Raw genomic sequence first — 14,187 nt, 5'->3', positions numbered from 1 at the left:
TTACCTGGCATGCATGTGTTTACTGATTTGCTTCTGGCTATTCAAGTTCTTCAAGTTATTCAAATTCTTGCTCGACTAAGTAGTGCTCCCAATTCTTCAAATCACATACAACAAAATAAATTCTTTGTCATATGTGGTCCACTATGCCTCGTATCTCTAAGCTTCTCATTGAAATAAACTACTGGTTTTTTTTTTTGTGTGAAAGAACAGCTCCTATCCCCACACCATTAACGTCACATTCAACTTCTAATAATGTATCAAAATTTGGTAATGCTAAAACGGAGCAATACATAGCTTTCCCTTTAGCACAGCAAAACTAGTTGCAGCTTCTTTGTTCCACTAGAACTTTTCCTTCTTTAGGCATTTTGTAATAGGCACTGATACTATTGAAATTTTTGATAAAACGCCTATAAAATGTCACCAACCCATGAAAACTTTTGACTTTCGTTATTGTTTTTAAGGTAGGCCATTCTTTAATAGCTCGAATCTTCTTTTCATCCACCTGAATTTCATCTACACTAACTACATAGTCAAGGAATTACAACTTATTTGTCATAAAGCTGCATTTCTTCAAGTTCACATACAGCTTATTTTCTTGCAAGACTGTTGATAGCTCGTGCAAATGCTAAAGTTGCCCTCTTTCTGATCAGCTATAAATAAGGATATCATCAAAATAAACCACGATTAAATTTTCAATCAAAAGGTTTCAGTACCTAATTCATCAATCGCGTAATGGCACTAAGCACGTTGGTCAACCTGAATAGCATCACGTTTATACAACCCTTTTTTCATTTTAAAAGCTGTTTTTCACTCATCTTCAGGTTTAATTCGAATCTGGTTGTATCCACTATGAAAATCAATCTCTGTGAACTTTTTAGCCCCATGTATCTTATCAAGCATGCCATCTAACCTAGGAATTGGAAACTTGTATCCAACAGTAATCTTGTTGATGGCTTGGTTATCTACACACATCCTCCAAACTCCCATTCTTCTTTAGGGTTAGTAAGGTAGGAACTGCACATGAGCTCATGCACTGCTAGGTATGTCCTTTGCATAGTAATTCCTCCATTTTCTCCTTTCGAATCTCATTCTCCTTTCGACTTATCCCATAATGAGGCTCATTTGGTAAACTAGCATAAAAAATCAAATCAATATGGGGTTGAATATCCCTCATAGTGGTAAACCGTTAGGTAAATCATCTGACATCGCCTCAAATTCTTCTAGTAACAGTTTAACTATTTCTAGATGCTCTACTATTTTTTTATCATCTTTAATTGACAACACCTATTTCACAATCAAAGCATGCACCTTTTTTGACTTCTTGAAAGTAACCTCTATCTCATTCCCTGAATGAGTAAGGGTAAAGAAAGTTCATCCTTCCACTTTAGAAGCTTTGATTTTAACACTTGCTTTCATTGGTACTAAAGTAAACTTTATGCTATCTTTCTCCAATCTATAGGTGTTTTCTCTCCCATCATGCTACACTGCAACATCAAATTGCAAAGGTTTATCAAATAACAAGTGACAAGCATCCATATCCAGAATATCAAAATATACCTCATCCCTGTATTTTTCAATGAAAAAAGTACCTTACACCATTCTATTGCATGAATTTTCTCTACTACCTTAATTCAGCCAATAGTGTATGGATTAGGGTGCTTTTCAGCTTTAAGACCTAAACTTTCCATAGCATTCTTATAGATAATATTCTCACAACTTGCACTATCAATAATCACATCAAATAAATGATTAGTGATATGCACCTAGTTCGAAATAACTAATTTCGCTGAGTGTTATCCTCCTGTTTTGGAGACAACATCATTCTTCTCACCACATAGTTCTGGTCATCATCATAATCCTCATACTCATTATCATCCCCATATGGACCATAGCAAATCTCATCATCATTTTTTTCTTGTTCCACCACATGGACTGCTTTTCTAAGAGGACAGTCATTAGATATGTGACCATCTTGATTGCATTTAAAATACTTCCCTGAATTGGTTTAACATTGGGATTTATAGTTTTTTTCCTCTCATTCGCATCTGTCACCTTTTGCTTTCCAACTATTTTCTTTTCCTTGTACCGATCATTGCATGCAGAACTATCATGAATTGATTTATTTTTGTCGTTGGATACTCCATAATTATCCTCGTTGCAACTCTTGCAAGAATAATCAAGTATGTTCTATTCCTGCAAAAACAGTTCAACTTTTAAGCAATATTTCGTACTTCAAATAAATTTTTTAATACCTGTACCCCTATCTTGTCTTTGATAACAAATTTCAACTCTTCCAAATACCTTACAACCTATTGTCCTTCGATCTACCTCAAGTCATTTCTCTCGGTCCGCCTCACAAATTCTATTATTATACTCATGTACAGTCTACTGTTCTTGATAATATCTCTGATACTTTTTTAACAAAATTTTCTCACAATCTAAAGGAAAAAAACCTTTTGTGATAGTTGCTTCATCCTATACCAAGTTCTAACTGGTGCTTTCCTTTCACGATTCCTTTTAGGCTAAAACCTTGCTCACCATGCAAAAGCACCACTTTTCAATCTACAGACGACAAGTCTTACCTTTTTTCTTTTTCTTTATAGAATCTCCATATATTCGAAAAACCTATCTATATCTGTAATCCAATCTAAAAATGCTTCAATATTTAAACTCCCATTAAGCGAGAAATATCAATCTTTAATTTGAAATCTCTAGTATCTCGATCACCATAATTATTCCTTCCACATCCAACCTGTCTCATAAGTTCTACCAAATAGTCATCTTCTTTGTCTGAATCTTCCATGTAGACTTGTTGTCTATGCCCGTTTGCAGGAACAAGTTTGCCGATAGACTATCCTTGAGCTACATCATTTTCAGTACATGGCCTCTCGTCATTTTAATTTTTGTTACCATCTATGCCTACAACATCAAATCAATCTACAATTTCTTCAAAACGTCATTCCAAACGTTGGAATTTGAGATCCATTTGTTGTTTTAAAGCTCTTAATGCCACCTCTTGATCTTACACTGCAGATTGTGAGGTTTCAGTTTTATAATCTTCACCATGAAATCGTCGTCTACCATAACTGGGTCACCTGCCATTAGATTGGGCAAATTTTTTTCTCCTTGCTTTGATACCTAATGATGCATTGAGTTAATGTGAAAACAAAAGTTAGCACTTTGACAGAGCCTTTAAGGTTGATAATCAAGTTTCAAATGCAAAAACTTAAACTCAAAATTATAAGAAAAACAAATCTGTAATATGATTAATTGATTCTAAAAAAAATTCTTTCTACTAATAGTTAAGTCTAAGCGTACTATTTATAGTAACCTAATCCTACTTGACTTAAACTTAGAATGCAAGTAAAGTAAATTCAAATAAGAAAGTATTCTACCTTAAACTTTTTTGAAGTACAAGAAAAATAAATTCCTAAATCTATACTTATTTGTTGTCCAAGTAAATTAAAATAAAAAAATTTTAATATACTTATAATTTCTAATAATACTCCTAACTAAATAAGAAAATAACTAAAATTACCTGTCTACACATCTAAAGATCAAATACTGTTATTCCAGTAATGCAGTGCCGTGTAGAAAGAACTAAGCCCCATAAAATTGAATAAGGGACAATAGTTAATATTTTAATTTAAACTCCTTGTGAGAATATCATCGTTGTGTTGTGTATCCCATCAAAAATAAAAACAAATATATATATATATGTGTGTGTGTGTGATCAAAATAAAAAGAAGAACGTGTATATATATATATATATATATATATATATATATTTGTGTGTGTGTGTGTGATCAAAACAAAAAGAAGAACGTGTGTTTGTTTGTGGTCAATACAAGAGAAAACAAGAACTCATTTTGGGTCTATTTCTTTCCTTTGATTGTCCCATGAATCAACATCTTAGCCCCTTTTTCCTTCAAAATGATCAATAGTTTGTAAAAGTAGGATTGGACCTTAGATTTCTTGTAAAATTTTTACCGATTGTTATTAAATCAAACCTACCTCCCTCAGAAGTTCTAGTGCTACTAATTATAATTGAGGAATAGGACCAAGGTAAATCCAATCAAGAAAGAAAAGATTGTGGGGAGGGGGATGGAGGATGATGACAGTATTAGCTGACCACGTTTCTTCTTCCCATTTTCTTGTATGAAGAAAGGATGTCAAGACTCGACGCAAAGATTTCAGCTCCAAAATCATCCAAAGGGATTTGCTGATCAAATTTTGATTTCAAAGTTTGATTTTGATTGAAAAATGAATCATGCAGTGAATGAAAAATGATGGTTGGGCAACATGACTACAATGATCATAGCTAGAGATATCGAAAACTTACAGGAAAAACCGATAGCCTTTCGCTTTCAGATGGACGTAGACTCCAGGGCTCGAAAATTTGCCGCAGCCTGTAACTCCAAAACGAAGAGAGAGATGGAATGGAAGAGTAGCACTACTGGTTCATGTGGTAGACCAAAGGAAGTTTCATGAAATTGGACAAAAAAAAAAAAGGATGGTTGAAACTTTGAAGCTTATCAAGTGGGCAGTGGCGAGAACATTTTAAAAAGAAAAAGTCGTAAGGGTTGGTGGCGGTTTTACTGCGTTGAAGGTAAAATGAAAAGAATACAATAGAACTAGTTAAAGAATAATCACATAAAATTATAAACTGAATTAATAGTTTGATTTAAAATAAAAATTAATTATGTTTAAAATAAAATAAAATTATAATATGAAATTTAATTAATAATTTAAAAATTGAGCCAAAACTTTCAATCTAATTTGAACATTATGGACTTTTGATCTAAGGATTGTATCGTTTTATAATATTCAATATTTCTATTTGATTAAATAAAAATATATTAAATTTGTCAAATGTAAAAGCATAAAATGCAAACGTGAAAAAAAAAATGTAATCAACATATATTAAAAGTTGTCTCTAAATAGGTTAATTGGTTGACACTTGTATGGTCTAATTGTTTGATGTATGGTAGCTTGATTTGGGTTGAATTGTCTTGGGATATGTGTGGTATTTTGTTATTTGTTGAGAATATTTGTTTGATTTTTTTTACTGATGAGATTTTGGGTATTTTATCTATTTATATTTACCTCATCATATTGCTTAGTAATATAAATTTTTAAATAAAATATACATTTTTTCATATTAATTTCTTAACTAAAGAACATATTGCTTAATAATATAAATTTTATATGTTTATGGTGTTCTTTCGTTTAGTTTTTCTTCAAGTCATAGAAATTGGTTGTTGGGTTTCCATCTTTCATTCTTATTTTTGGTCAATTTTTGTTTTATTAATGTTTTTGAATTTAGGGATTTCAGGTTGCATGTAATTGATTTTTGCTTTTGTTCCTCATTGTGATTTTTTTATTGGTTCCTCATAATTGATTGTATGTTTTTTGTTTTATTTTTTTTAATTATTATTATTAATTTTGAAGATATTTTATTTATGTTAATGTTCAAGGTATCTTGAACAGGAGACTATGCAGAGCATGATTTGTTAGAAAGGAAAAAAAAAAGAAAAAGGAAAAGTTTAGACATAATAGTCAGGTGTTTTCTTTTTTTTTTTTTGTGAGTTTTGAGATTAAATTCTTTATTTAGTTTTATTCTCTTTTTAATTTTTTGTTATTCTTTCTTAATGTTTTATTTCTTTACTCATAATATTTACAATTTTGCCTTTTTTTTTTAGAAAAATTGTCATACAAGTAAACATTAACTACCTATTGTTGTTATTTTTTTTATGTATGAATTTTTTTTTTTTGAAGTTGATCTGGTTTTTAGATTAATATCTTAGAACGCGATTGATTATTGTTGCTTTATTTTATTGTGCAATCTTGGTTTTTAAAAGTTTAAGATAACTTCCAATTATAATTGTTTCAAAGGTATTTGATATATTGTTCTTATTTTATTTCTTAATTTCTTGATTTTCTATTTGTTCAAGTTTTTATTATTTGGGTTCTTTGTTTTTTTTTTATTCTTATAATGTTGTTGCTTCCATACAAACATTAGAAGTCTTTCATCTAAGTTTTTAAATTCTTTTTTTGGTTTATATTTTATATGATTAGGTGTATGGTTATACTTTTCTATTGTAGACAATAATCTACTTGCACTTTTACTCAAGTTATATCAATTATTGATTTCTTTTATCTATTATTCATCTTATCTCATATATGTCATATAAGCTTATTTTTAATTATCTTTTGAATAAGAATATGTCCTTTATTAGAAATATATTTCTTAATTTACATTTTTGTCATTATTATTTTTCTATGAGTTTATCCTTCAACTCATTTGATATATTTTTTAATTACTTTCTAAATATTCAAAAATATCATAGATAAGTGTATTTTTACAAGATATAATATTAGTCAATCATTCACTTTATAATTGTATATTATTGAAACTATATTGATAAAATATTATCAAGTTGCAGATATAGTGAGTTTTGAGATTTGTTTAGGTTTTCTTTTTTTTTTTTAATTTTTTATTATTAATGTTTTATTTCTTTGTTGATTACAATTACAACTTTATCCTCTTTTTAGAAAAAAATTGTCATAAAAGTAAATATGAACTATCCATGGTTTTTTTTATGCATAAATTTTTTTGTTTCTTAAATTGATGTGGTTTTTGGATTAGTTTTCTGAAATGCAATTGATAAGTATTGTTTTAATTTTATAAGGGTTTTTTTGTTTTTCTTTCTAGAATTGTTTGTCTCTTTCTTTTTTAGTTTTTCTGCTCTAGTTTTTCTCTTCATCCCTTTCTTCCTCATTTTCTTTGTTTTTCTTCTTCTATTTCCTTTTATTTTCTCAACTTATTTATCTTTCAAACCAAATCTCTAATTTTTTTACTATATTTGTTATTTTTGTTCTCACTTTAAACTTTTTTATGCAACTAATTTATATATATTTAATTTTTCAACTTACTTTATTTTTAATACGAGAAATAGTACCATTTGTGAATTTTGATGTGTGTTCTCAATATGGTAGTAGTCTCCAAGTTAACTCGACAGATAGCCATCAAAATATCTATTGATTTTTGGATATTTATCTTTATAAATTACAATGTAATTTCATATTTGTATATAATACATTGGTTCACAATTTGTTTTTAAACAATTATCTTTATTATTAATGTAAATTAATTTTATATTTTATTCATACATCAAATGATTGTGTCCTAAACGTATAGTACGGGTTACACTCTAGTTATAGTAAAATGTGTTTTTTTTTTTAGAAATATATATATATATATGTATATATCAATATCATCCGAACATTTGACTTATTAATTAGTACATAATTTTTATCTAAAGATTAAGGTTTGAATCCCCTTACTCAATTAAAAAAAATACATATATGTCAATATCAAAATTTCTATAGTACCCTTAAAATAATTTTCACTTATAACCACAATTGTACATATCAAATAAATGACACAATGGATGGATTTAATGGGACGAAAGTTTGCGATTGGATTGTAATATTTTTTGGTTAAGATTGAAATGCAAATTATCCGATCTAAGGGTGATGGTGGTAGTATTAGTATTAACTTATTCATTATCCATTTTTCCCTCAATGGGAAAACAAATCCCACTTTTTCTTTATTTACACTAAAGAAAACAACCTCATTAATTTGGCCATTGTGTACAGCTACTTTTCTCACATTGGCAAGATGCTTCCCATTTTGATTTGCACTCTTTCGCACTTTGCATGGTATTTTGCATTGTTGGAAAATTGTAATTAAAAACAAAAGAGCAAACGGAATTGGTTGGCTTTGCCATGAAAGGAAGAGATTTTCCATAATTAGGACAAAACGATTAGCAATGAATTTTACTGCAACCACCTAACTTAACCCTGGTTTATTCTCCACTGCTATATGAAATGTTGTAGTCAGACATCGTGTTTGTTTTTTTTTTTTTTTTTAAGTGATTCTATTACCACTAAATCATCAAGTCTCAAAATTCATAGCTTTTTGTTAGACTTCAACTAAGATAAAGCGTCTACCTTGTAAAAGTCTTGTCTTAATCTTTTAACCATTCGAAAAGATGCCCAAGCGTTACTTTCTCAACAACAGCCACTAACAATAGTAAACAATAATAATTGTGTAATTGATACACCCACTATTCCCATTTATACTCATTAACGCTCTTGTCAGAGATAACTGTACTTAGCAAAAACCCTACATAAAATTACATTGAATCGTGAGGTTGGAGCAGCCAGGTCCCACCTTTCAATTGTTGTGGACCCCCAAAAATTATCATCGCCAGTTCTATAAATTGGACATTGCATTGAACAGTTTCAATAAAAGACTTAACAGGAAGAGAATTGGCAATATTGCAGTCAAACAACAATGGTGGTGAAGGTTTATGGCCCAGCCTATGCTTCCCCAAAGCGTGTGCTCGTGTGTCTTATTGAAAAGGAGGTTGAGTTTGAGACTGTCCCGGTTGATTTGCTCAAAGGAGAGCACAAAGACCCTGAATACCTCAAGTTGCAGGTCAGTTGCTTTAACCTTTTCTTTCTTTTCTTTTTTTTTTTAAATTTAAGCAGAAACTGTTTAATCATGTTCCAATTCTCAGTGAAGATTATGTTGTTCATCTCTTCTTTCCTGCTGTTTGCAGCCTTTTGGAACAGTTCCTGTCACTCAAGATGGAGACTATACTTTATATGGTAATTAATCTCCGTTCTCTTACTTTTAAACTGAGAAGATACCTTCTCACGATTCTTCTTGAGGATCTTTGAGAAAATATAAGGGAAAAAAAGGGGCAGCAGGACAAATTTCTTCCTACTGTCTTATCTTCTATATTAACCAAATTATGCTTTAGACTAAAACCAGGACATATCAAAGGAAATTGATTAGAGCTGATCCTGAAAGATAGAAAGTAAGTACTTGTTAGGATAGTCTTGAATTGTGATTTAATTAGGATTATTTAATTCTAATTAAATTAGTATACCTTACAAAATAGTCTTTAAATCTAGTTAGATTAGAATAACAATTCCTAATTCTATTAGGATAAGATTCCTAATTATATTAGGATAAGGTTATTGTATTTTGCACTATAAAAGGACCCTATGGGTTAAAGAATAATTATCACCTAGATTTAGAGAGAGTGATTTAGGTGTACGTGGGATAAGGGTTATGAGTTTGAGACTGTTCTTGTAATCTCCTGATTTTTCTCTTAGTGAATTTTTCTCTGTTGTTGTGCCCGTGGACGTAGGTCATCAAAAGACCGAACCACGTAAATTCTTGTGTTCTTGTGGGTGCGCTTGATTTCTTTCTTTCTTTATTCTATTGATTGGGTTAGATCTTGGGCAATTCTTTAGAGATAATTCCGCAATTTCCCAACAAACTGGTATCAGAGCTTCAAGGTCTTGGGTCAATCTGAATCTCGCTATGGCAACTTCGTCGACCAAGTATGAGATTGAAAAGTTTAATGGAAGAAACGATTTCAGCTTGTGGCGTGTTAAGATGCGCGCATTGCTAGTGCAACAAGGACTGTTGAAGGCACTGAAGGGAAAAAAACATCTTCCCTCGAATTTATCTGATGGTGAGAAAGATGACCTTATGGAAAAAGCACATAGTGCTATTCTCCTTGCTTTGTCTGATGAGGTGCTAAGAGAAGTCACGGATGAAGAATCTGCTGCTGCAGTGTGGTTTAAACTCGAAAGTATTTATATGACCAAGTCCCTGACGAATCGGCTTTATATGAAGCAACGATTGTATACTCTCAAGATGAGTGAAGGTACGTCCGTTAATACCCACATTGATGAATTTAATAGAGTTATTCTTGATTTAAAGAATATCGATGTTAAAATTGAGGATGAGGACCTAGCCCTAATTCTTTTATGTTCTTTGCCTCCATCGTATGAAAATTTCGTGGATACTATGCTTTACGGCCGAGACACTCTCACTTTCGAGGATGTAAGGGCATCTTTAAATTCCAAAGAATTAAAGAAGAAAGTTGGTGGTATTCGGAATGAAAATCAAGCAGAAGGTTTGGTTGTAAATAGAGGTAGAGGTAAAGAGAAAGGCTTAGACAGAAAAGGTAAATCTAGAGCAAAAGGGAAAACTTGCTGGAATTGTGGTCAGAAAGGGCATTTTCGTCAAGACTGTATCAAATTCAAGGATGATGAAAAGTTTAATAAGTCTGAGAATACTGCAAACGTGGTTGGAGATAACTTTGATACTTTTGAGGAAACTGATAATGTTCTTGCAATTACTAATTGTAACCTGATGGATACATGGATCTTGGATTCGGCTTGTTGCTTTCATATATGTCCTAGGCGTGATTGGTTTACAACTTATCAATCTGTTAATATGGGCACTGTACAATTAGGAGATGATTTCTCTCTCTCAGTTGTTGGAATTGGCACAATTAGAATCAAGATGTTTGATGGTATGGTAAGAACACTTGAGGTAAAACATGTCCCTGACATGAAAAAGAATTTAATATCCTTGAGTTTGTTAGATAAGAAGGGCTACAAATATAGTGGCCAAGATGGTGTCTTGAATGTATCTAAAGGAGCCTTAACTATCATGAAGGGCAAGTTATCAGGTGACCTTTATTGTCTAGTGGGAAACACGGTCATTGAAACTGTTTCTGTGGTCTCATCTAATGATCCTGAAGATGATGTAACACGTTTAAGGAATATGAGATTTGGTCATATGAGCGAGAGAGGGATTAGAAAACTAAGTAAGCGTAGTTTGCTGTGTGGTCAAAAGAGTGGAAAGCTAGATTTCTGTGAGCAACATAGAGTGAAATTTAGCACTAAAACTCATCAAACCAGGAGTACAGTAAACTACATCTATTTAGATTTGTGGGATCCTTCTCCGGTGGCATTAGAAGGTGGATCATTATACATGTGGATCTTTATTGATGATTTTTCAAGAAAGGTGTGGACGTATCTTCTAAAGGCTATGAGTGAAGTGTTAACCACCTTTTTGCATTGGAAGGTATTGATCGAGAAGCAGACTAAGAAAAGGATCGAGAGCTTTCGAACAAACAAAGGTTTGGAATTTTGCAAAGGTGAGTTTGGTCTATTCTACAATAATGAAAAAATCATTAAACATTGCACTGTCGTCAAAACACCACATCAAAACGGTATTGTAGAATGGATGAAGAAAACACTTCTGGAGAGAGCAAAATACGTGTTCTCTAATGTTGGCCTAACCAAAGTATTATGGACAAAAGCTATCAACAAGGCTTGTTACTTGGTAAATCGGTCTCCATCAACTGCAATTGAATTTAAGACTCCCAAGGAAGGTTGGTCTGGTAAGCCCGCTGATTACTCTATATTGAGAGTGTTTGGTTGTCCTGTTCATGCTTATGTGAGTGATGGTAAACTTGAGTTAAGGGCGACGGAGTGTATATTCCTAGGCTATGCATATGGGGTGAAGGGTTATTGGTTGTGGTGTACTGATTGTAAGTTCCCCAAGTTTATGGTGAGTCGGGATGTTACCTTTGACAAGTCTGCATTACTTTGTGGGATAAAGTCTAGAATTGCAAACACATCAGACCAAGAAGTTGGCAAGCAGGTGGAGCTTGAAATCAATGCTCTTGTGACAGTGCGAGATGATAGTGAAATCCAGAAAGAATTGCAAGAGGTACAAGAATTGGTATCTCAACGAAGCATTACTTGTATTGATGGTGATTTTGATTCTTATGTTTTATTTGTGGAAGTAGAGATTGATGAGCCTTACATTTATCATGAGAAAATTACATATGTCAAGTCTTCTAAGAAGATTGAGTCTCTACACTGGGATCAAACATGGGAGCTTGTGAAAACACCTAAAGTTACTATTGAAGTTGGCTTAGTGTGTGAAGGAGGTGCAAACATTAGTCGTACTGTGGTTGGCTTCTCCAAATCAGATTTTGCTGGTGATCTAGATAGTAGAAGATCTCAAACGGGGTATGTGTTCACTCTCTCAGGATCTGCAATCAGTTGGAAAGCAGTTCTTCAATCAACCGTTGCTTTGTCTACAACTGAAGCTGAATATATGGCTGTGACCGAGGCAGTGAAGGAGGCTTTGTGGCTTAAAGGCTTGGTTAGTGATCTTGGTTTTGAACAAACACAAACAGTTGTGTTTTGTGATAGTCAAAGTGCTATACATTTGACTAAAAATCAGATGTTTCATGAGAGAACCAAACACATCCAAGTCAAGTGTAACTTCGTTCGAGAGATTATTTCTAAAGGTGAGATTGTAGTAAAGAAAATAGCTACAGATGAAAATCCGGCAGATATGCTAACTAAGTCAGTTTTTGGGATAAAGTTCAAGCATTGCTTGGACTTGATCGGTGTTCGTAGTGCTTGAGGCCCTTTGGGGCAGTGGCGGTGTCGACAGAGATTGGTTCGTAAGATGGAGCTTGGTGAATTCAAGCCTAAGGTGGAGATTTGTTAGGATAGTCTTAAATTGTGATTTAATTAGGATTGTTTAATTCTAATTAAATTAGTATACCTTACAAAATAGTCTTTAAATCTAGTTAGATTAGAATAACAATTCCTAATTCTATTAGGATAAGATTCCTAATTATATTAGGATAAGGTTATTGTATTTTGCACTATAAAAGGACCCTATGGGTTAAAGAATAATTATCACCTAGATTTAGAGAGAGTGATTTAGGTGTACGTGGGATAAGGGTTATGAGTTTGAGACTGTTCTTGTAATCTCCTGATTTTTCTCTTAGTGAATTTTTCTCTGTTGTTGTGCCCGTGGACGTAGGTCATCAAAAGACCGAACCACGTAAATTCTTGTGTTCTTGTGGGTGCGCTTGATTTCTTTCTTTCTTTATTCTATTGATTGGGTTAGATCTTGGGCAATTCTTTAGAGATAATTCCGCAATTTCTCAACAGTACTTTTGTTACAAATAATATGCCTGTAATAATTACATTTTGTTGTGATGTTTGGTAATTGTTTCCGGTCTTGTGTCTTTCCTATCTAATCTACTATGCATAAACAATTGAAGTAAATCTTTTACATGAAGATAGAAAAGAGGGAAGGAAACAGGTGGGTTCCCCTATCACTAACAATCACAGTTACTGGACAATTATAAGATTTTTACCATTATTTATAATAAAAGTGGTAGTCATGGAGAATTTCACTTGAACACTTGGGTCAAAATTTTACATATTATGTAATTGCAAGAATCTGATCAACCAAGCATAGCCTAAGCCTAACAAAAAGTATCGAGCAAGAGTTTAATTTGTGAGTGCTTACTTTTAATTTGTCTTTTTACTTTTTTTTTTTTTATAATTAAATGGCTTGATGAATTTTATAATGCGAGTTCTGTAGAATCCCGTGCCATCATGAGGTACTACGCAGAAAAGTACAAGTCACAGGGAACTGATCTGCTGGGGAAGACAGTCGAGGAAAGAGGTCTTGTTGAAAACTGGCTAGAGGTCGAGGCACAGAGCTACAACCCACCAATGTTCACCCTCACCGTTCAAATCATGCTTTCCTCCAAGTTGGGGTTGCCTCGTGATGAAAACTTGATCAAAGAGAGTGAGGAAAAGCTTGGCAAGGTGCTGGATATTTATGAGGAGAGGCTGTCAAAGAGCAAGTACTTAGCTGGTAATTTCTTCAGCCTCGCTGACCTTAGCCATTTGCCATTTACTCAGTACTTGGTGGATCATATGGGAAAGGAGTACATGATAAAGAGCAGGAAGCATGTTAGTGCTTGGTGGGATGATATTAGCAGCAGACCTTCCTGGCAAAAGGTTCTCCAGCTCTATGCTGCTCCTTTCAAGAATTGAAGCGATGGCGTTTCAGATGGGTCTTTTCAAATAATGTCTACTTTGTTTAGCAGTTGCTTTCAGGTCTTGCTTTACGTCTTATCTTATTATGTTGGTCGGCCATCCAATTAAATGGTTTGGAGTGTCTGCTTTTATAATCACTGGTGCGTTGTCGGTGTGCTGCGTTCGGATGCATTAAATATATATATTTTTAGTTTAGTTTACGATATCTAAAAAAATGACAATTTCATCGACATATAAAATTGTTAATGAATATTTTAGATATATAAAATATTTATTTAAAAACATAAGCATTGTATCTTTATCTATTTTGGTGACATTGGTGATGTGGCTGCCTTCATTCAAAATGAAAAGAATTCTTACTGTACAAATGTCGATAAATATTTTTACAATTTGTTGTACATGAAAATTGAATAAAAAGCTGGC

The 14,187-nt window shown here is 32.6% G+C and overlaps 1 protein-coding gene across 1 annotated transcript; it reads left to right on the top strand.

The window, feature by feature from the left end:
- The first annotated feature begins 8,306 nt into the window (after positions 1 to 8,306).
- Positions 8,307 to 13,959, top strand: LOC18612216 (glutathione S-transferase F9-like). The gene is made up of 3 exons (XM_007048888.3): positions 8,307 to 8,506; positions 8,631 to 8,679; positions 13,301 to 13,959. The coding sequence occupies exons 1-3, from the start codon at positions 8,363 to 8,365 to the stop codon at positions 13,759 to 13,761; spliced, it is 654 nt and encodes a 217-aa protein (XP_007048950.1). The 5' UTR covers positions 8,307 to 8,362; the 3' UTR covers positions 13,762 to 13,959.
- The last annotated feature ends 228 nt before the right edge of the window (positions 13,960 to 14,187 follow it).

Source organism: Theobroma cacao, chromosome 1 (assembly GCF_053813885.1).
Source record: "Theobroma cacao isolate CCN51 chromosome 1, ASM5381388v1, whole genome shotgun sequence".
NCBI classification, from domain to species: Eukaryota; Viridiplantae; Streptophyta; class Magnoliopsida; order Malvales; family Malvaceae; genus Theobroma; species Theobroma cacao.
The sequence above is the reverse complement of the archived record's forward strand: the minus strand, read 5'-3'. Positions and strand labels throughout refer to the sequence as shown.

What these genes read in the sequence shown, in the direction of transcription:
- LOC18612216 (XM_007048888.3), top strand. Translation starts at nt 8,363, where the DNA reads ATGGTGGTGAAGGTTTATGGCCCAGCCTATGCTTCCCCAAAGCGTGTG. An exon ending in CTGAATACCTCAAGTTGCAG is followed by an intron (nt 8,507 to 8,630) that starts GTCAGTTGCTTT and finishes TGCTGTTTGCAG; the next exon opens with CCTTTTGGAACAGTTCCTGT. An exon ending in TGGAGACTATACTTTATATG is followed by an intron (nt 8,680 to 13,300) that starts GTAATTAATCTC and finishes CGAGTTCTGTAG; the next exon opens with AATCCCGTGCCATCATGAGG.